This window comes from Micromys minutus (genome assembly GCF_963924665.1).
Source record: "Micromys minutus genome assembly, chromosome: 1".
Classification (NCBI taxonomy): domain Eukaryota; kingdom Metazoa; phylum Chordata; class Mammalia; order Rodentia; family Muridae; genus Micromys; species Micromys minutus.
The window spans coordinates 31644204-31664972 of NC_137969.1; the positions used below are offsets into that span (position 1 = coordinate 31644204).

Sequence of the window (20769 nt, forward strand, 5' to 3'; positions counted from 1 at the left end):
TATATGGAAGGTCCACACCATCACTGCTTCCGCTGTATTCCCTGTAACCTTCCCATTTGTCTGCGCCTGCAACCTGTCCACTGAAGCCCTTCTTCCAAGCTGGCACAGAACGTATGAGTCTATACCAGCAAGAGCAGTTGTCCACTCTCCCGCCTCCTAAGATTTTGCAGCAGGGCATGAGGTGAGGAGCCTCATGCTCCCTCTAGATTGTGAGACTCAGCCAGCAGCTGAGCATGTGAGTCTCTGGTTCTTCACCAACAAAACAAAGATGACAAAGGCTGCTTTCCAAGATGCTGTGTCAGGTATAACAGACAGACATAAGAAGTTGGGACGCTATGACACAGAATACAAAGGGCCATGCCATGACCCACCTTCTTTCCAAACCTGAATATAGATTCCTCCAGGTTCTCTTGAAAGCAGTTGATGCCAGCTCACAAACAAACAAACAAACAAACAGCCTTGAGTGAAGGAAAAACTTGGAGCCAACACAGGAGCAAGTAAGTGGTTTACTTATGAACTTATCATTTAAATGACTTTGCTACATGTCTTTCTTTCTCATGTAGCTGGAACAATTTGGATGTTTTTTAGGTGCGTTTTAATAAGATCATTAGGATAGAAAGTCACACAACATTAAGTAACAAGAGACTGCCTAATGTGCACACTTGAGAAATCTTGCAGACTTTATAGTAGAGACTATTGGGAATCAGGTGATGACAAAGATGCTTTTCCAAGGTAGTGCCCTAAGGATGGGGCCAGACCATCTTCTCAGCATCAGCTGATGTGCTCTGTGGGTTACAGCCAAAAGAACATGGAGAGAAAAATGACCAGAAAAGGAGGCTGCGGAGAAATAGGTGTGAACCTTCATGGAAGGAGCAGACTGGGGTGAAAACAGCTTGGATGCAGACTGGGGCCAGGCAGGTTCGGCACTGGGAGGTGTCTTGCTGGGGAGTCTGCTCCAAGAACAGGGATTAACTGGTTATCAAGTAGTTCCAGCAGACCCTGAATATAAGCTATTGTTGATGTTGAGTGGGAACATTTTAATAAAAACGACAAGTTCACGTGGCCCAAACGGTAACCCCGCAAATCCTAATTCCTGTACCTTTTCCATAGGAGGGCAGGGGCTCTTACCCTGGGATTTCTCAGGGTCTTCTAAAACAGTCTGGGTAGGATGGACTGAAAGTGAAAATTTGAAAGCAGAGCCTCCAGTAGGAGGAACAGCTCATGGGCTGCAAAATTTTGTGAGAGACATAGTTCCTGGTGCACCCGTGGGATCAGGAGGTGGCCAGCTCCTGGCAGCCTTTCTACACTCTGGGTCCTCTGGGACTCTCACTAAAGGAGACCAGAGGCGCGATCTCAGGGGGCCATCCTGAGCACGGAATGAAATTCATCCGGTCCCATCCCTTAGTGAATGACCATCACTAAGATCCGCGTCTGAGGCGAATCTCTTCCTGCCACTTGTTCAGCTGGAAGCAAACGTCTTGGTATCATTTGCATGGCCAGCTCCTATTTAGGGAGACAGCCGCGCTATTTAGCTCTCCATTTAGCCCTTTCTCACCCAACCCTGCACCTAGACCTCACAGCTTCCCTGGACATAGCAGGGCTTTATTCTTGCTCAGGTCAACAAGCAGAGCTTCCACCACCCAACCAGGTGGTGGGCAAAGCAACCACTTAGAGCGCCTTGCATGTGTGACCAGGGATCCTCGGGGCTTCTCGGTGGGCACTGAGTCTAGAGCTGAGTGCGGGGCTCCTCTCCGGTGACCTGGTTCTGCTCTGGGAGGGGACACACATCTGGCAGGGCTGTTCTTCCTTCTATTGGGAATTTTAACGTTTTATAACGCCTCTGAAGACTCGTAGAGGGGTGGGTTCCACTGTTCATAGGAGGGGAAATCGAGGCTCAAAGAGGCAAGAGTAGTGCCCAAGGTCACGTGGCCCCTCGTGCGTGCGGGATCCGGGACGCTGAGTTGGGCGCGGACTCTGTCCGCCCAGGACCCGGGCTCTTGGGGATCGCCTGTCGCAGCACGGTCGCCGCGGAGGACCACTGCCTGGGCGCGGGCGGGCGCCAGTGCGCAGGCGCGGCGGGCGGGAGGGGACGCGCTCGGGGCGCGCGCGCTGGGCAGCCGGCGCCCCAACTCCGCCCGCCCCGCGCTCCGGCGCCTCGCCGCCCGCCGCCCGCCCGCCCCGGCGCCGCCGCCCGCGCCCCGGCGCCCCGGGCCGGCGAGGGGCGCGCCCGTGGCCGCGGCCGCTGCATGGCGCTGAGATGGCGGGGGCGCCGCGCGGCCAAGGCGGCGGCGGAGGCGCGGGCGAGCCCGGGGGCGCAGAGCGGGCGGCCGGGCCGGGCAGCCGGCGTGGGTTCCGGGCGTGTGGCGAGGAGTTCGCGTGCCCCGAGCTGGAGGCGCTGTTCCGCGGCTACACGTTGCGGCTGGAGCAGGCGGCCACGCTGAAAGCGCTGGCGGTGCTCAGCTTGCTGGCGGGAGCCCTGGCTCTGGCCGAGCTGCTGGGCGCACCGGGGCCGGCGCCTGGCCTCGCCAAGGGGTCGCACCCAGTGCACTGCATCCTTTTCCTGGCGCTGTTCGTGGTCACCAATGTCCGATCCCTGCAGGTGTCCCAGCTGCAGCAGGTCGGTCAGCTGGCGCTGTTCTTCAGCCTCACCTTCGCGCTACTCTGCTGCCCCTTCGCGCTGGGCGGCCCCGCGAGAAGCTCTGCGGGAGGCGCGATGGGCTCGGCGGTTGCCGAGCAGGGGGTTTGGCAACTCCTTTTGGTCACCTTCGTGTCCTATGCCTTGCTGCCCGTGCGCAGCCTACTGGCCATCGGCTTCGGGCTGGTTGTGGCTGCCTCGCACTTACTGGTCACAGCCGCCTTGGTCCCTGCCAAGCGCCCACGTCTCTGGAGGACGGTAAGTGGCACCACGCGTCCCCCATTGATACGCCTGCTAGCTGCACTGGAGGTGGCAGGAGTTTAACGTTCTTCCTGTGGGGCAGGCGGGGAAACTGAGGTTCTGAAGGTGGGACGGGTGTTCAAGGTCACTCAGCAAGCTGGGGGTGCAGTTGGAGGAGCTAGCACCCTCCACCCGGTGTTTCTTACAAGAGTCCTATAGCGTCTTTAGGGTGGAGACGAGAGACTGGTGTGTAGTGGTGGTGGTAGTAGTGACAGGCCCAAGGTCAGGCAGTAGTTGTGTGGCCAAGGGGACCTGTGCTAGGTTGTACCCATGTCCCTCCGTAGAGGTACTGAAAAGTGGGAGAGTGCGCGGTCTCCAGGTCAGGCTTCTAGGCTGGCAGAGCGCACAGCCCCTGGGTTCCTCTCCAGCTCGCCTGGAGCGCATCTGGGGCTCGCTTCTCAATTTCGCGGACCCGAGGGAGCAGTTAGTGGGAGGGAAAGGACTTTGAACCCCTCCAGTATAGCTAACCACCTTGCTGTGAATCGGGATTTTAGATTGAAGGAGAGGAATTTGCCAAGGTCACACACTATCTGGTTTCCAAAGCTTCTGCTCCCAGCCCAGACCCTGGCTCCATGGAGCCTGAACTTGGTCTCTTTCAACTTGGGCTGGTCAGGTGGCTGCTGGAGCAAGGGCATAGGACTTGATTCCTCTCTAGGATCTTCCTGGACCCTAGAGGTCCCTGTTTTCCCATACCACCGCACCCAAGCAGTGGGAGGTGGACTGTTCCCAGGAGTTTGGGACCTTCCCTTGTACTGGTCCTGCCCAGGTGTGGCAGCTGAGGGAAGGTTTTGTTCTAGATCTAGCTATAGGACGGTGGGAGCTGGATGAGAGAGAGACCTGAAGGTGGGAGAGCCCATCTAAGGAAAGAAGGGAGCTTGTGGGAGCATATAGGAAGTGGGGGGGGGGGGTGTTCGGCTAGGCATAGAAGCCAAACTGGGGGAGAATAACTGGTGTTTGTGAGAGAGATGGCTGTCAGTCAGCTGTACTGGCTGACTATAAGACCAACATTCATACTCAGACTCTGGTGGCAGGGAACAGTACTTGGTCTTAGCGACCATGAAGGCAGGACTATTGCTCAGCATACATTGTAGGGCTGGAGAGAGACAGTCATAGGCTCAGGACTATGGTTGGTTCTCTAGGTGCCTTAAAAGGCTCTTTTTCTTTTTTTACCTAGCGAGTTTTGTTTTTCTCTTACACAGCCTCTGGGCATTCCTTTTAGAGGAAAGATTAGGGAGGAGTCTGCAAAGGTGCTCTGGGATAGAAGAGCCCTTGTTACTTCAGTGGGGGAAGGAAGCCCATTGTGAACACAAGGATTCTTAGGTAGCTGGTACCCAGGTTTCCCTGTGACTAGCGTCCAATTTGATAAAAATCCCCCCCTCACCAAAACTCAGCCTCTGCCCTGCCTCCCCTCCTCCAAGGGAAGATGCTGCTTCCCACAGAGATGGTCTGAATGTAAGAAGTCCAAAGGAAAGCACGTGTTGAAAATCTGCCATTTCTAAAACATTTTATCCTCCACTCCCTTATTAACATAGAGATGGGGATCTGAGGTAAAGGATTTCAGATGTCTTCCCATCACTCAATCCTAGGCACCTTGCAGTCGGTTAGTGAACTCTGCCACTTTGGATCTGAGATGCCTGAACCTCAAGGCAGCCACCTCCCTTCAGACCCTGTCACCTCTGTTGCACAGCCTTCTGCCAATGGCCCTACCTCCTCACCTCCACATTCTAGGCAGACAGTACCCGAGCAGGAGTGGGGCAGATATGCAGAAGGAGTAAATGTCAGCAGTGCTGCAGGGTGGTCCTTGCTGCGTACTGAGGGGATGGATGCTGTTGGAGGGCGTTGGGTCTCCATGGGAGCAGGTTGAGGCCGAGTCCTGTTAAAACTCCAGATGCGGTGCACGCCCCGATCTCAGAACTACAGACTTAGCTTCCTGTCAAGGGCAGAGGCTCAGAGCAAACCGACACTTTGGACTGGGGTTTGGACTCAAGACCTTACTCTGTACAGGGAAGCTAGTCTCACAGAGCCCCTGCCTATCTTCAGAGGGGTCCTCAGAGCCTTGGAGAAGTAGAGGTCATTTCCTTGGAGTGCTGCTGAGGGGAGGGGATTCTTGGGACAAGCCACTGACTCAAGACCTCTACCCACAGTGGTCCCCCTCCCCCTGCCCTGTCTTTCCTGAGGCTGGAGGAGAGGAGGCAAGCAGGCCTGGGTCCACTGGCTCTGAGCTTTCTCCTGTATCCAGTGTTCTCCGTAACCCTCATGTGCTTCTCCTTTTCTGTTTGCCTCAGATGAGTGGTGATTACTGTTATTATTTTTCTCTTTCAGGTAGCCCAGCTCTGTTACACTTGTGTGCATTGTGTGTTTTCAATTAAGCTGCCTATCAGGGTGGAGGAAATGGGTTTCGGTTTCTGTTGGTTCTTAACCATAGGTTGCCTGCGATGAAAATGAGGATTGCAAAGGAATATGTGTGCGTTTGTTTCTGTCTATCATCAAAGCTGTCAGCACCGCCCTCTGGGGTGTTCAATGGCTTCAATGCATTTTCCCTGGGAGCGTCCCTGAAGACTCAGGGGTAAGGGCTGAGCTCCTTGGGTGCACAGGTGTCTTCGGGCATTGAGCAGGTGACTCAGGTGCTGGCATAGATGGGTGAAGGTGGGTTTATGGGGGTCTCCAAGCACTTTAGGGGGGCTGGCACAATCCCATGATCTAGGATACAGGATGATCTCTGTGCCTCAGTTTCTCCCACTGTCAATGGGAGGAGTAATTCATCCTACAGTTATATAGCACAGCTCTGTTTTCTGAGTATCACGTGGGGATTGTGCCTGGCAGGTGCTCCCTGTCCTGTCAGCCATCTTGGAATCAGTGGTATGGATATTGATACTTTAGGTAGCCTCTTGAAGCCAGTGATCTGTGAGTTGGTCTCTAGCTCTGAGAACCAGAACTGTTTGGAGTGAGATACTTTCAAAGCTACCAGAGAACACTCTGCCTGTTCTCTGCCTGTTGGCATGAGCGGAGTGTGGCCATACGGGCCATAGGGCTGTGGTGGCCCTGTGGTCTGGGCTTTGAGCCTTCACTTTGCCTGGCAGGCTCCTCTGAAGCAAGGACTTGCAGCAGAGGAGGTTGAAGGAGCAGGACCCAGGCCCTACTCTGAACAGAAAGATTGGGGTGGCCCCTTGTCTTCATCTCAGGAGCTGATTGGGCAAAGAAAGAAAAGCCCTGCTCTGTAGGACACTGCTTTACTGTGTCTGAGGACATGAGTCATAGCTGCAAGCACTCATGCCCACTCAGAAGCATACTCTCCCACTCCCCTGCAAGCACCTGCACAAATGCTTCGTGTGCTTTCAGCCACATTCTCCCACGTACACACTCGTGTTGGCATGTAGACACACCCACGGTATTCAGTACCCACCCACAAATCCACACAAGTCCACCTTCATGCATACACAAGCTTGCTGTCACCTTTATGCTTGTGCATACTGCACATGGAAGCACAAACACAAATCAATGCACACGCACACTGAAGACACTTGGTGCACATACACACTCCCCAGCATGTTGTCTCACACTCATTTTCATAGTTGTACACCTATGCTCACACACCAGCACACGTATGCTCACTTGCATTAGAGCCTCATGTCCACCTCTGCACATACAAATCATATGCATGCACACATTCAGGAATGGATGTACTTTTGCACACGCTCGTGCACACACACACACACACACACACACACACACACACTCACGAACACCCAAACATGTCTCTCTACACACTTGTGCAGGCTCTTGGCCACTCATACCCCAGGGCTATTCAAATGCATTTTCTTTAGGATAGATACATCAGCAGGAGGGAGATGTAGCCCGGAGGATAGTGGGGGGAAGTCCAAGCAGTACGTGGGCAGAGTCACTGGCTAAGGCCCATCTCCTGCATGCACCCCTACTTCCATGACTGTGGGTCACTTCTGGGTCTGTACTGTGGACTGAGGGGGCTGACCTCAGACATTGTCTGAATCAGTGACACAGTGTGTGTCTGTGTGAGGCCAACGTGCCACAGGGACAAGGTCTAAGGTCTCAGAGCACTCAGTGAGAAAAGGAGTGGGACCTCTTGCTACTTAACTCTGGCCAATATGGGCTTGTGTCCCGTGTTCCCCACGCATGGCAGTAGCTCCTTCAGTGTGTCCCTCCTGTGATCCTTCTTGGGACCCTTTCTCTGTTCTTTTTAACTTCCTCTGGCCCTCTTCTCAGTTGTACAGGGACCTACTATGTGTTCTTATGCTAAGGTGCCCCACCCTCCTTAGTGAAACACCAGCCTCAGGAGGATGCTGGAACCCCAGGCCAGGCTGAAGGCAGCTTAAATCCTGAATGATCTGCCCTCGGACTGGAGAAAGGCAGGTCTTGTTTTGATGTCCGAGTTGGGAGTTTCCCTTAGCTGGGAATAGGAAGAAAGCTTGGAGTCATGCTGTTCATAACTGGAGAGGGCCCCGTGGGTGTCCACCCAATCTGGCCACCATCACGTGTGTGCACACTCACAGGTGTATTCATGTCCGTGTGTGCATGGTTGTACACTTGTGGAAATATATACAGAGGAATGCACACTTGCGTCTGTGCATATACATCCATGATTGGGTATGCATATGTGTGCATTTGTGCGTATGGAGAAGAGTTGATAGCCTCCGGAAGAGAGGTCAGGTGAACAGGAAGCCACTGGTAGTGTGACAGGGCCCCTTGGTGTCTTTGCTTTGGCCTCTGAACTCCACAAAGAAATTCTACACTAGCAACATGTTGTGGATTGTTTACTCTAAAGAACACAGAACGGCCCTTAAATATAGTACAGTGTTTCTGAAAGAGATGCTCCAACCCTCAGAAGTGGCTTCATCCTGAGGCATACACAGTGTATGGCTGGCTCCCCAGCGCTTACCACTGGAGTGCCTTTTTCTTAGCACCGGTGGCCTATCTGCTTTCATGCCACGTGCTTTGTGTGTTGCTCGCTCACCTGCTGCTTTGTTCTTTGCTTTCTTGGAGCATTGGTGACGCTTCCGACAGACAGGAGGGGCATTTGTCCTCACACAGTAGTTTCTGAGTGAGGAAGTGTGGCGTGTACATATTAAACAAGGAACACGGCCAGTCTGCAACAGGACCATTCCTGCATTGCAATACCTGGTCAGTTCCTGTTGTCCGAACCTTATCACAGCCCTAGGTCAGCAAGGCACCATCAGTCCTCATGGTCCACTTGATCTCTTGACCCTTCACACAGTCCTTTCAGAGCTGTTTCCAGGGCAAGAGGACCTCTATGCTCTTCATAAACCTTCATTTTTTTTTTTTATTTTTTTATTTATTTTTTATTCTTTGGAGGGTGTCTCCCCTTCCTTGCTCATCTCATGATCCGGAACTAAGCTGAGAACCTCTAGCCTGTGGCTAGCATGAGAACTGTTATGTATGATGTTTCCCTGTCTGTCTGTGCAGCAGAGGGTCTCAGCAGCCCCCCCGCGGGGGAGGGGCATCTACAGGGCATGAATTACCATGCAACTCTTAGAAGTAGCTTTATTATGTTAACTGTGCATTTGGCTGAGTGAGTATCCTCAAGAGGGGCAGAGGCAGGTTCAGGAGACTCTGGAAAGTGGCAGATGGGAGCGAACCAGGAGCAGGGGCAGCCCACTCCGAAACATTCTACTCCTGCAGGGAAAAATATGCCATGAGCATTCTGATTGGTCATGGTGAAGGTGGGCTGGGCATCTGCCAGCATGAGGATGCTGCGTTGAGGTCACATGTGATGTCAATCCAAGGATGCTTAGCTTGCTTTTCCTTGTGTTTTCACCTGCTGTACCCTTCCCAGAGGAGGGAGGTATGTTTGCCTGGGATGATGACTTGTTGCAGTCTGAAGCAACACAGCCTTGATAGGGCTGGAAAACCCAGGGGCTAAAGGACTGATCATGTATGAAGAATCATTGGCTGAGCCAGCCCCGGGCCCCTTCATGTGTATACACTTTAAAATGTTTTCTGAACACTCAGAAGTGAGTGGCAGGTAGGGCCTCATCCAAAGATCAGACCAGAGCTTAGCCAGTCATCTTAGCTCATAATGTCTTCTGCTGGTGTCCAAAGAGGCTGGAGGTGCTACGACGACGTCACAGGGAGGATCATGGAGGATGGGAGAGCTGGAAGTGGAGTTGTCTGAGGATCCAGTGGGTGAATTTGAGCCTCCTCCCTGGGAGGCTTTGATGGCTACTGTGTTGCTATTCACTGATCCTCTGGGCAGGGTGTGTGGAGCTGTGTGGGGAGCTTCTGTCTCTGCTGAGAACCGTCTCTGGGTTGCCAAGCCACCTAGAGCCTCATATTCTACCTTTCGCTCACAGCAGTCTTGCTGGTGTCCCTGTATCATCCCTTCTTGCCTCCGGTGGCATCTGAAGACATAGTCTGGGGGGAGATGAGTGACCTGGGAGGAGAGGCCCTGACTGCTGGGAGGGAGGTACTGGGAGGGTGGGTAAGTGCAGCTCCCATGTAGGGTCCTAAGACCTGGAAGACTTTTGGTTCTGAGGTAGAGTTAAACAGGATACACCAGGGGGCATGCCTCTGAGGTCTCAGGAGGAGTTGTTTCCTGGTCTGGTGACCACAGTTTCATGAGTGGGAAATTAGGTGGAAAGAGCTTGTGGGGAGTGGCCATATTCTTGTTTTGAAACTTGTTTTTATTTTAGCCGTGGAAAATTCAGACATGCCCAGAAGTAAGAGACCAGGAACCATGGTTCCTAAATTGTCATCACCATCTCCAGCAAAGATCAGCATTCTGTTGGTCCTCTTTCAAATGATGCTAATTCTAAAGCGTTTACTAATTCAGAACCAGAGATCGAGCAAGCAATTACATTAATTTAAAAACACACTTGTGCGTGCTGTTGAAAAAGCAGGCACAGTTGGAAGAAAGTGACATACAATCTCCATCCAGACCCTGGCGGACACCCCTAGACAGGGACTGATGGTGTCTAGCTAAGGAGCCCCAAAAGGAGCCAAGAGACTGACCTGCCTCCCCCACTCCAACCCAGCCTGTGGGGGTTGCACAAGGTGAGGGCCTATGGATTTGCCACTAAATGTGCCTTGGGCTGTGTTGGGAGCCGTGTGTGGATTCAGTTCCTTCTTTGAAATGACAAAGATGCCATAAAATGACAGGAGAGAACACTCTCCAGAGTAGGCCCTGTGCTCATGCTCACGTGTCTGAGGACAGCCTGTGGTGCTTTTCTGTCCTCCAGACAGTTTGAATGATGCCCAGGTTTGGTACTTGCTTCAGGGGCAGCCCAGAACACCACAGGTTGACAGCTGGAGCAAATTCGTTGCAGAGGTTTGCATACTAAATAGGGAGGGTAGCAAATATGTGAACCGCAGGATGAGAGTGGGCCACTCAACCCTATCAAGGGCTCTGAAAAGCCTCTAGGTGGAGGCTGCAGCTGGGGGAGCAGTCCTGAGCTGTATGCTGCACACATGACACAACACGCCTTGCGTATGTGTGCACGCTGCATGGGAGGCAGGATCCTGGGAAGTGGGCCAGGGTCAGGTTAGCCTCCAGCATGCTCAGGTTTTAAGGCTCCTTCCAGAGCATAAGATGTCGAGAGGGTAGGGGTCTCTGGTCCAGAGACCTCAGGGACAGGAATTGCTGAGGTGAGGACCAAGAGGAGGGACTCACAGCCCCTGGCCTTGGCAGGGGCGCCTGTCCGTGTTTGTGGTACAGAGAAGAAGCAGTTGTCTGAGTGTGTAGGATAATGGTGTCAGCTGGGATAGGCTGTTTCTTCAGGATGGTAAGATGAGGCATGGTGGTCAAGTTCAGAGCTTTTCCAGGTGTGACTGTAGTGACCCCCCAGTAGCTGTCCAGTGCCCATCCGTCTCTTTTCTCATTTCTTTGGAGTACTGGTTCTTCAACAGCAAGCACTTCACCTTTGTGGGTGTGTCTTGTCACTGCCAAGCTGTTCTTGTTGCCTGGCTGACTGGTGCTGCTGAATAAACTCTCCCTTGAGTTACTGTCTCTTCTTTGTTCTTGCTCTTCGGAGGGGGCAGTTGTGCTACCTCCCCTTATTTGGGGACTTACCTCTGAGAGCACAGGGTGGGCCACGAATGCTTGGGAATATTGCCAGTGTCTGCTGTCTCCTATGCTGTTTCTCTTAGCCATTGATTTCTGTCAGCATGACTCTTTTTACACTTGGCTTGTAACTCCATACCGATTGGCTTTGTTGCCTCTGTGGTCCTAATATGGCTCCTGCTTGGAGCTCTTTTGTGTACTCATGTGTGCTCTGGCGTACCCACATCTCCAGCGACCTTTACACACCTCTTCCTTACTCTGTAACATGGAGGATTCACCAGACTTGTTCATATTATATGCTCTCTCCCAGTCTGAGAATCAGCTCTTCCATCCAGGGATCCTTTCTGCTTGCTTGAGATAGGACCTCACTATAACCTAGGACTGCCATCTCCCTGCCTCAGTTTCCTGCGTTTACAGGTGTGCACCACCACACCTGGCTGAGCCTTGGTTTTCCTCAGACGTTCTCATTAGAGGCCACCGCCTGAGCTCTGGGTACCCTTGTTGTTTCTGTCAGCAGTGCTAACAGATTTGCAAGGATGCACATTCCTGTAAATATTGCGTTTGAGCCCATCTGTGCAGAGTTAAGCTCAGCACAAGTTCATCCCGATGCCTCTGACTCTAGTATGTTACTCCAAGGCACAACCCCAACTCCCTCTTTGCCAAGACGTAACCCCTTCCTGTTAGGAGGGAGCTGGCTGTGGTGATATGTTGAGCATTCTGGGCAAGCATATGGAGATGCCAATCCTGGTCCCTTTCTTTCACTAGAACCTGCTGCACTTGGGGCGTTCAGAATTCTGGGTGCCTGGGAGATCCTTCTCTGTATCCTGCTTGGCCAACCAGGGGCTACAAATGCTTCTGAACTTGCTTGCAGTGGCTCTTTAGGGTCTGATGCCAGCATGTTCTGCATCTTACTGGGGGAGATGACTGGTTCCTTGCAGCTAATTTGTTTATGATTTCTATGGGGTGGACACTAATTAAGTTGCAGTGTCTACCCCATCACTGGGGTAGCATTCAGTTTGGGGCCAATGCAGGGGATGTTATACGTGCTACAGCACCTGGGAAACCCTGTCTTCTTCCTTGCCCTCATTGTGTCTGTCTGAAGAATGGGGTCAGTGGCACAGAGTGAGCTGTGGATGCAGGGAGAATGTGGAGCACTTATTAGAGCTGGCCCTGTTCTCACAGACCCAGCTTGCTCTGCTGTGCCGTGCACCGACCTTCTGCCTGCCTGGGCAGAGTTCACGAGGAATATCCGCAGCATTCCGTGAGGTTAGCATGATTGCTGTAGTTGCTGTGGAGTGTACGTGTGTGTATGGAGAGATCGGGGCTTTCGGAAACAGGAGAGAATAGTGGAGAGGCCGTGAGCATAGCACTCACCCTTGTCACACCCGTTCCGAGACAGATGTGAGTCCACACACAGCATCTTCGGATGGATCAGAAGGGAAAAAAAGATCTGTAAGTGAAGAGGAGGAAAAGAATCATTTAAAGGACAAGAATGCGACTGGGTAGAAGGCCGGAGAGAATACACTAAGACCAGAAGCCTTGGCTTCTCAGTCTGCTTGGCCGCTGCTGCCACAGGCCAACGTGGGCAGTGGCAGTGGTGGACCAGGAGGCCTTCAGGGAATGAGGAGGTGGGGTGGGAACCAGCACTCCCCGCCCCCGAAAAAGATTCTATAGCCTGTGGCTCCTTTGTCTCTCATAATCTCACAAGGATTCTAAGCCACTTCCCCTTTACCATTATGAGCAAGTATTCAGCCATATGGCCAGTTTCATGTACTGGGCGATGTGTCCGTTGGGTCCAAATGCCTCTTTGGCCAGAAGCTGAGGAAGCTTCTTGGGGAGAACTGAGAGTCACTACCCCATGGATAGCATAGGTTGGTGAGTCTGTGTCAGCCAGGCGAACGCACTGTATCACTGTCCAGTAAGAGGAGGGGGTTCCAGAAATAGTTAGGTGGGCCAGGCCTGGGTAGTGGGGGGCATTTAGCAGATCTCCCTTAGTCTTCCTGAGGGGTCACTTTACCCCTTACAAGCCCTTCTCCACACATCTTCTCTGTGGGGCTGTCTGACCCCCAGCTCTCTTTCACTTGGTGGCTCATAGGACGACAGCTTCTTGTAGAATTTTGACTTCCCGGATGGTGCAGCCTTCCAGATGTCTTCAGGGTCGTTGGGCATACTTCTGTCCTGAAGGTGAAGAGAGGAGCTTCTCACTTCTGATGGTGAGAAGCCAGGGGTCTCTGGGGATGCTCCCTGTGCTGAAGGGAGAAGGGGAGCCAGCCCATTCTCACAGTCTCCCCCCGCTGTGTAAAGGGTTCTGATGCATTTGAGGAGGAAGGGGTGGTGTGTGAGGCCTCGCACCTGAAGAGTGTGTGAACTGACTTTTACCTCTTCCATCCGATCTCAGTCACACACCCCTAATCTGAGCCTACGTGTTCTGAGTGGACGTCATGGGAGAAAAGAAGACACGGTGTGGGCAGATCCCAGAAGGGAGACTTTCACTGTAGTTTTTCTTTAAGGACTGGTGTCTGTCTGATTTTCCCTTCCTCTAGAAGTAGAGGAAGCTTCTTAGCAGGCCCTCCCCCGGAGCTCACTAGCTCAGCAGATAGCATGGCTCTTTCTTCTGGCCTTGGCCTGTTGCAGGTTCTCCTGCTGCTTAGGGTTTGGTCAGGTCTCCCATTACTGCCCAGTTCACCACACTGTCCTGAAAGATGCTGTTATCATGCAGGCCCATTTGCCCAGTCCCTCAAACCTCAGCCTTGGCTCCTGTCCTGTGCTGAGGACAGGGGAAGGTGACACTGTGCCATCTATCTTGTGACCCTGAGGATCTCCTACAGGATCACCTTTGTAATGGCCGTGATGTGGAAACCAGTGTGTGCTGTGGGTCCTGATGATCTGCCTGCTTAACCAGTATTCAGATCTAGAGATGTTGCTGTAGCCTTGAGCCTGGCTCAAAAAAAAAAAAAAAAAAAAAAAAAAAAAAAAAAAATGCCAGTTTTGCATTTGGGACTCAGTGTTCAGTAGCTTTAGAAGGTTTGATAGATAGTTGTATAGCTTTGTCTTATTGTGGGACTCTTAACAGTAGGGGCAGGGGCTGTCTTTGACTCAGTTGCCTGCTTTTGGGTTCCTTTCCTCCTATTGCGTTGCCTTGTCAAGCCTTAATAGAAGAGGAGGTGCCTAGTTGTACTGCAGCTTGGTATGCCATGGCCGGTTGATAGCTATGGGAGGTCTGCCCTTTTCTGAGGAGAGATAGAAGAGGAGAGAACAGGGAGGTGGGAGCAGGGACTGGGAGGATAGGAGGGAGGGGAAACTACAGTTGGCATGTAAGTGGAGGAAGAGGAGGAGGAGGAGGAGGAAGAGGATTGATAGACATTGGCAGGCCTTGCTCAGGGTTTTATGAGCCCTAGAATGGCGGACCTGTCCCATGTGCTGAGTTCTATACCATTGTTTACCACCTCAGGTACTTTCCAGAGAGCTCTATCACTGGTGTATCTACACCCAACTCCCCCCAACTCCTGGCCTCAATGTACTCAATGTGTTTTCCTCTAGTTGAGTGATTTACCTGGCTTCTTGTGAGTTGGAAGAGCCACAGCGATGCTATTGAAATAGCCCATATTACTAAGCACATGGTCCAGTGAACCTCCCAGGGGATGAGTAGGTGCCCAGAGGAAGTAACACACGGTGGGGTTGGGCTTGAGTATAGCTTCTGAAGACACAGAGGACACACTTGTTCTTATCCTTAGTGAGTTCCACGATGTCAGGGTCACATGCTGAGGTCAGGGTCACAGTGAGGTGCCCTCTCTAAGAGCATTTTTCTAGACTACCTATGACCACTCCTGCTTTATGACTTTGAGATATAAAACGTAACTTACGACAGATGGAATTCATGGAATTAGAGGTACCAAACCAGAAGGGATTTAGTGTTTGATGACAAAGCTGGGGTGTAAGTAATTAGAGGATGATTGCAAAAGCAAATTAAAGAACTTGTCTGGTTACAATCTCACCGTTACCTTATTGGATGTACCTCACCGGAAGGTGCCTGCAACACAGTTCTAAATTCACTGCTGCTCCCACTGTTCAGACATTTGCTCTAATTTCCATTAGCAAGGCATTTGCAGCAGACAACCCACCGTCAGGCTTGCCCGTGCTTACACATCAAGTCAAGGTTAAGGTCATATGTGAGACCTGGATGCTTTATGGCAGCCTCCAGTTCTGGTCCTCATTTTAAATTTAGAAAAGGACTTCTCATGCAACCCCCGAATTTGAATGCCCGGATCCTTTTCTGCTGCCAAAATCTGTCCTCTGTGATGTCCCAGGCTGGCTCTTCCACCTATTCCCACGTCAGCATTTGGGAGTACCAAGGGCTGGCAGTTTTTGTCCCAAGGCTGTCTCAGGCCCACCCCTATTCATTGTAACCCTTCCTGCTCAGGACGTGTATGCAGTCTCCCAGCAGTTGTCAGGAGACATCCAGGATGGTTTTTGCCCTTGTTCTGTGTGTGCAGAGTACATTTCAGTCACTGCCAGACTCCTTGAGGATAGTTGATGAGGAATGGTAGTGTCCGAAGCCTGCATCCTCATCTTCCCTCATGCAGAGGTGGAAACGCTGTGTTTAATCATATAGAAATGCTACACCTTAGCCCCCGACAGACCCATACCTTGGGTTGGGTTGGCATCCCTTGTTGTGGGGCTACCGTGCTCCTCTGTGACTCATAACAAATGTCTCTGTCCAACTCTGGTCTAGTGGCCTGCTAGGCACTGGGACAGGCCAGGGGAAGAGACCTTTAGCGGGAAGTAGGCAAGGCTGATGTCTGGGTTCTGGACTGAGTTCTTTGCCCATTGCCAATTTGTGTGGTCTTCTGGTCTTGTGGGTTCTTGACTAGAGCTGGCATAGGGGCACAAGCTATATTCCCAGGATCCTAGCTAACCACACAGGTAGTGTTCCTCTGGCCTTCAGAGAAGGCTTAAGAATCTGGGCTCCCATTAGGCGCCTTCTTAGCCTGGCTGTTACTGAGGAAGGGGTTAATTACAGAGCAGGGTCTTCTTGTGCTGTAGTTTACTTTGTGCCCAAATCAATGACTTAGTTCTATTTTTGTCAATTTATCTCCTCTGAATCTTACTAGCATGTAGTGTTGAAAGCAGCCATTTTATATTCTTAGGTAGGAGGTATGTTGTTGTGGTGGGACTGTCATAACAGAGTGCCACATTGTGTGTGTGTGTGTGTGTGTGTGTGTGTGTGTGTGTGTGTGTGTGTGTGTGTTTGTGTGTGTGTGTGGTGTAGGCAGGCATGGTTCATATAACAGAAGCCTATGATCTCACAGCTCTAGAAACTAAGATCTATGATCAAGGTGGGGGCAGGGCTGGCTTCTCCTGAGCCTCTCAGTCCTCGGTGCCCCGATCTTAGCAGTCTGCTTGAATTGGGGCTCATACTAATGATCTCATTTTACCTTAATTACTGTTTTAAAGGACCTATCTCTAAATATAGTTATGCTCTGAGGTCTTCTAAGATCAAGTAAAAACATGATCAAAAAAAAAAAATCTAAAATTGGAAGGGGATAAAATTCACTATTGGTGGAGCTGCCCCTCAATCTCTGACATGCTGGAACATTGCTGTCTGTTGTGTGGGCAAAGGTGTGTTTCTGCCCCATATGCCTCTTGCTCTGTGGGTCTGTCTGGGCAGAGCTTAGATATCCCTGGGTGGCTGACTGAGGGGTTATTGGAGGGTCTTTGTGTGCTTCCATGGTGGCCCAGGCCCTCCGACACCCGACTAACTCGGATGGACCCTACATGTGCACCTGTTCTCTCCCTCCAGCTCGGTGCCAATGCCCTGCTCTTCTTTGGCGTCAACATGTATGGCGTCTTCGTGCGGATTTTGACGGAGCGCTCCCAGAGGAAGGCCTTCCTGCAGGCTCGAAACTGCATTGAGGACCGGCTGCGGCTGGAGGACGAGAATGAGAAACAGGTCAGTATGTTCAGTACATGGCGGCCCTTTGGCCAGCTCTGCCCCCACCCAGTTGAAGTTTGATATGTGTATTAGCTAATAAAGGGCAGTCGTTGCTGTGGTGCATCTATTTCTCTCCTTGAGCCTCAGTCTGTTTTAATAGCAGGGCTGCAATGCTCAGAGTCTCATGGTAGAGCCTCAGAAAGAGAGAGGGATCTGATGGGCACACAGCCTGGGCTTGCTTCTCTGTGAGCTGAGCTGCTTGTAAGCTGTGGCTAATTGTGGCTGGCATGCGGGTGTGTCATCTTGCTGATGCACCTGTAGTGGGTTTACCTAGGTTTGAGAGAGTGGGTCCTGGCACACCTCAGCTGAACAGAAATGTGCAGCTGGCCTGGTCTCAGGCATTCAGCATCCTTGGCCTGAGAATCCTCCTTTGCAGTGGTCTGCTGAGGCAGTGTGACTTGTCACCCTATTCTGCAGATGAAACTGGCCAGCAGGGACATCAGTCCCATTGTCCCGCTGTGGCTTGCCATTTAGCTGTGTGTCCTTGTCTAGTGTAGGGAGGAAACTTGGTCCACTGGAAGAACTAATAAGGGGTGACTCAAGGAAGCCTATGTTGAAGCCTGGTGCATCATGGGTTTCTTTACCAGAAGAATCCAGAGTCTTCTTTCAGTTTGGTGCTCACAGGCACTCTGTGTACCTCATAGTGGTTGTCTAGTCTATAGGACAGACATCCATTTCTCAACTGAATTTTAAATCTTCTTCATCCATAAACGATACTAATATACTCACGGTTAATTTAAAAGCATTTCTTGTCATATTTGACACTGCAATGAAATCCAGCTTCTACAGCAAAGGTTGGATATAATTGAAGAATAAATCCCATATGTATTTTTAGCTCATATGTGTGCTAATGAGTGTATGGCATGTGGATCAGCATATGGAGGGCAGTGTTTGTGTGCATGGGGGTGCTCAGTCCTATGGAAATGCATATGTGGATATGTATATATTTGTACACACATTGGCACACACAGAACTATGGGAATGTCTGTATGTGTACATGTGTTTGTGTGGATATCCATGCTTAGGCCTTTGTGTGTTCATGTGGGCATATCCACATGTGTGTGTTGTATACTGTATGTATAAATATGTGATTCAGACATCTCCAGAGATTTCCTCCTTGGTCTTTAGAGTCATCATAGTGATCCTGGTATTTCCATAATACATTCTAAGAAAATATTGGGAATAGCAATATCATTATGTGTGTAGCTTTTTGATTTCTTTATACAGGACCTTGCTGTGTAGCCCAAACTGGCCTTGAGCCCTTGAACCTCATGCCTCAGCCCCTCACATGCTGGAAATGTACCCATGTACCACTGCACTGAGCTTACTCTTGGCTTTATTACCTCACAGGTGAAGTGGGTCTGTGGGAAATCTCGTCTCTCTATAGGCTTCCTGCAGGGTTGAAGCTGCAGGCTTTTCTGTGGGCCACACTTGGGTATGTTTCTGACCTAGGCATGCTTGGGTGTGTTTCTGAATGGGCCCCATGGTTTCTCTCTGATTGACTTTCATTTTTATCTCTGATCAGCGTTTTCCTACATCATCTACTTTGGTCTTATTTAATTCCCCTCTTATCTTTGCTGCTTTTTCTACTGATCACCTCGCTTCATAGCATTTTTTCTTTCATATTTTTTTCCTCATGGCTGTGAAGGTTATTTATTTCATGAAGATATTTAATTCTATTTTGATTAATCTCTATTAGTTGGGTATGGTAACTTAAGAGGTGCAGTGCAGTGTTGCAGGATGCACCAATCAACGTCAGGACAGTTAGCATTTCTTTCCTGGCCATTTCTTTATCTCTTTCTGCAATTCTTTCTGCTCTGCTTTCATAAAATATGCAGTAGATTGTGAAGTAGTCACTACACTATGCTGGGAACACCGAATTCCTTTCACCCCACTGAGATTTGATACCTATTACCCAAGCTCTACCAGTAACCCGCCTCCCACCTTCTGGCCATCACTTTTCTGCCTTCACGTTGGCTTGTCTCAGCTTCTATTCATGAGAGATACCAAATATACTGTACATAGACCTCTGGTTTCTGGCACTGGTTTATTTAACTTGACCTGATGCCCCCTGGGTCCGTTCATTTTGCAGATGGCATGATTGTTTTTTTTTTTCTCCCCTGGCTGAATGATACTCATATTTTTTATACCTTCAGCCACTGCTAGTCGCTTTGACTGCTTTTCTGTCTTGGCTCTTATGGCTGGGGATGTGTTAAGCTAGTTTGCCATTGCTGCTTGAGGTCACTCACCTCTGTTGGTATCATAGCAGCCTTGAGAACAAGGCTGGTTCCAGCTCAAAGGATGAGGAAGGCAGATGATGGGAAGAAAGCCCAAACCTGTGGAATTTGGGTTCTTAAGAAGGAAGTTTCCATTGGGTAATGTCATCAACTTCATTAACCAGATTAATGGCATTCACTTCTAAGGGTTTGTCTTCATATGTATTTTTTTACATTGAATTAATTTTTTTTCCTTATTCATTTTACTTCCCATTCACTGTTCCCTCCAAGTCACTCCCTCCCACAATCCTTCCACCACCCCCCTTTTCCTCTTGGTATCCCCTGACCTGACACATCAAGTCTCTGTAGGGCTGGGCATATCCTCTCCCACTGAGGCCAGACAAGGCAGCCCAGCTAGAAGAACACATCCCACAGACAGACAACAGTTTTTGGGACAGTCCCTACTCCAGTGAGTCAGAACCCACATGAAGACCAAGCTGCACATCAGCTACATATGTGTGGGGAGGCCTAAGCCCAGCCCATGTTTGCTCTTTTGTTGATGGTTCAATCTCTGAGAGCCCCAAGGGTTGACTCTAATGGTATTCCTGTGGCGTTCCTATCCCCCTTGGGGCCCTCAACCCTTCCCCCAACTCTTCTCCAAGCTCCATCCACTGTTTGGTTGTGGGTGTCTGTATCTGTCTGAATCAGCTGCTGGGTGGAGTCTCATAGAGGACAGCCATGCTAGACCCCTGTCTTTGAGCATCACAGTGTATCATTACTAGTGCCATGTGCATTCTTGACTACACAGTTGTAACTTTATCTGTATGCCCTCATTTTCTGTGCCGTGGCTTGACATTTTGCTTGGGCACAGCCATACATGTTGTGCCTTGAGTGAATTGCTCTTTGTGCCTGGCAGTCTCTGCCACTGGTATTTAGACACGTGTTTTAAGAAGCCTTTTCTTTAAGCAGTTGTCTAGAGCTCAAGTATTTCCTTACAGTTACAGCGACATGAACTTGACACTGCTTGGAGTGTTTTCCTCAGTGGAGAGCACCTTTATTTCTTTAATTAATACCCGATTATAGTCCACCCTAAAGCATTGGTACCCAGAGTGTTCCAGGGCCACAGCATCATCCACCCTGGCAACTTCAGTTAGCAAGCTTTGCCAGTCCTTGGGATTCATGTTCATTGTGAGCAGGATCCAGGCTTGCACCTTGGCTCCAGTAGGGAATCCTGGTGAAGGGGTGGGGGTGTTCTTTTCCATTGTATTATATAGAATATATATATATATATATATATATATATATATATATATATATATATATATATATATATATTATAGGAAATGATAGAAGATTGTTCAGAAGGTCTGGGCTGGTGGAGCCTTGGCCCTAGGGCATAGGCAGAGACACCAGTGGGGCACTGCAGTGGATACAATGTTTGAAGACCTCCTGTGTGGTCCGCTCAGAGTAGAACTAGAGGCTGAACTGTTCCGTGAACCATTGCTTGGGGAGGGTCTTGAGCCATGGCAAATATGAGGACCAAATAGCAAGGTCCCTGGCACAATCAGGAGACATG

The 20769-nt window shown here is 50.6% G+C and overlaps 1 protein-coding gene across 1 annotated transcript in view; it reads left to right on the forward strand.

The window, feature by feature from the left end:
• Nucleotides 1–2257: 2257 nt before the first annotated feature.
• The window catches only part of ADCY1 (adenylate cyclase 1), a gene marked incomplete at both ends in the record, with an annotated part of 106729 nt that continues 88217 nt past the window's right edge, over nt 2258–20769 (forward strand). The window contains 2 exons of the mRNA XM_080937040.1: nt 2258–2893; nt 16786–16935. Coding sequence (XP_080793166.1) covers nt 2258–2893; nt 16786–16935 — 786 coding nt within the window. The remainder of the gene's footprint in view (nt 2894–16785; nt 16936–20769) is intronic.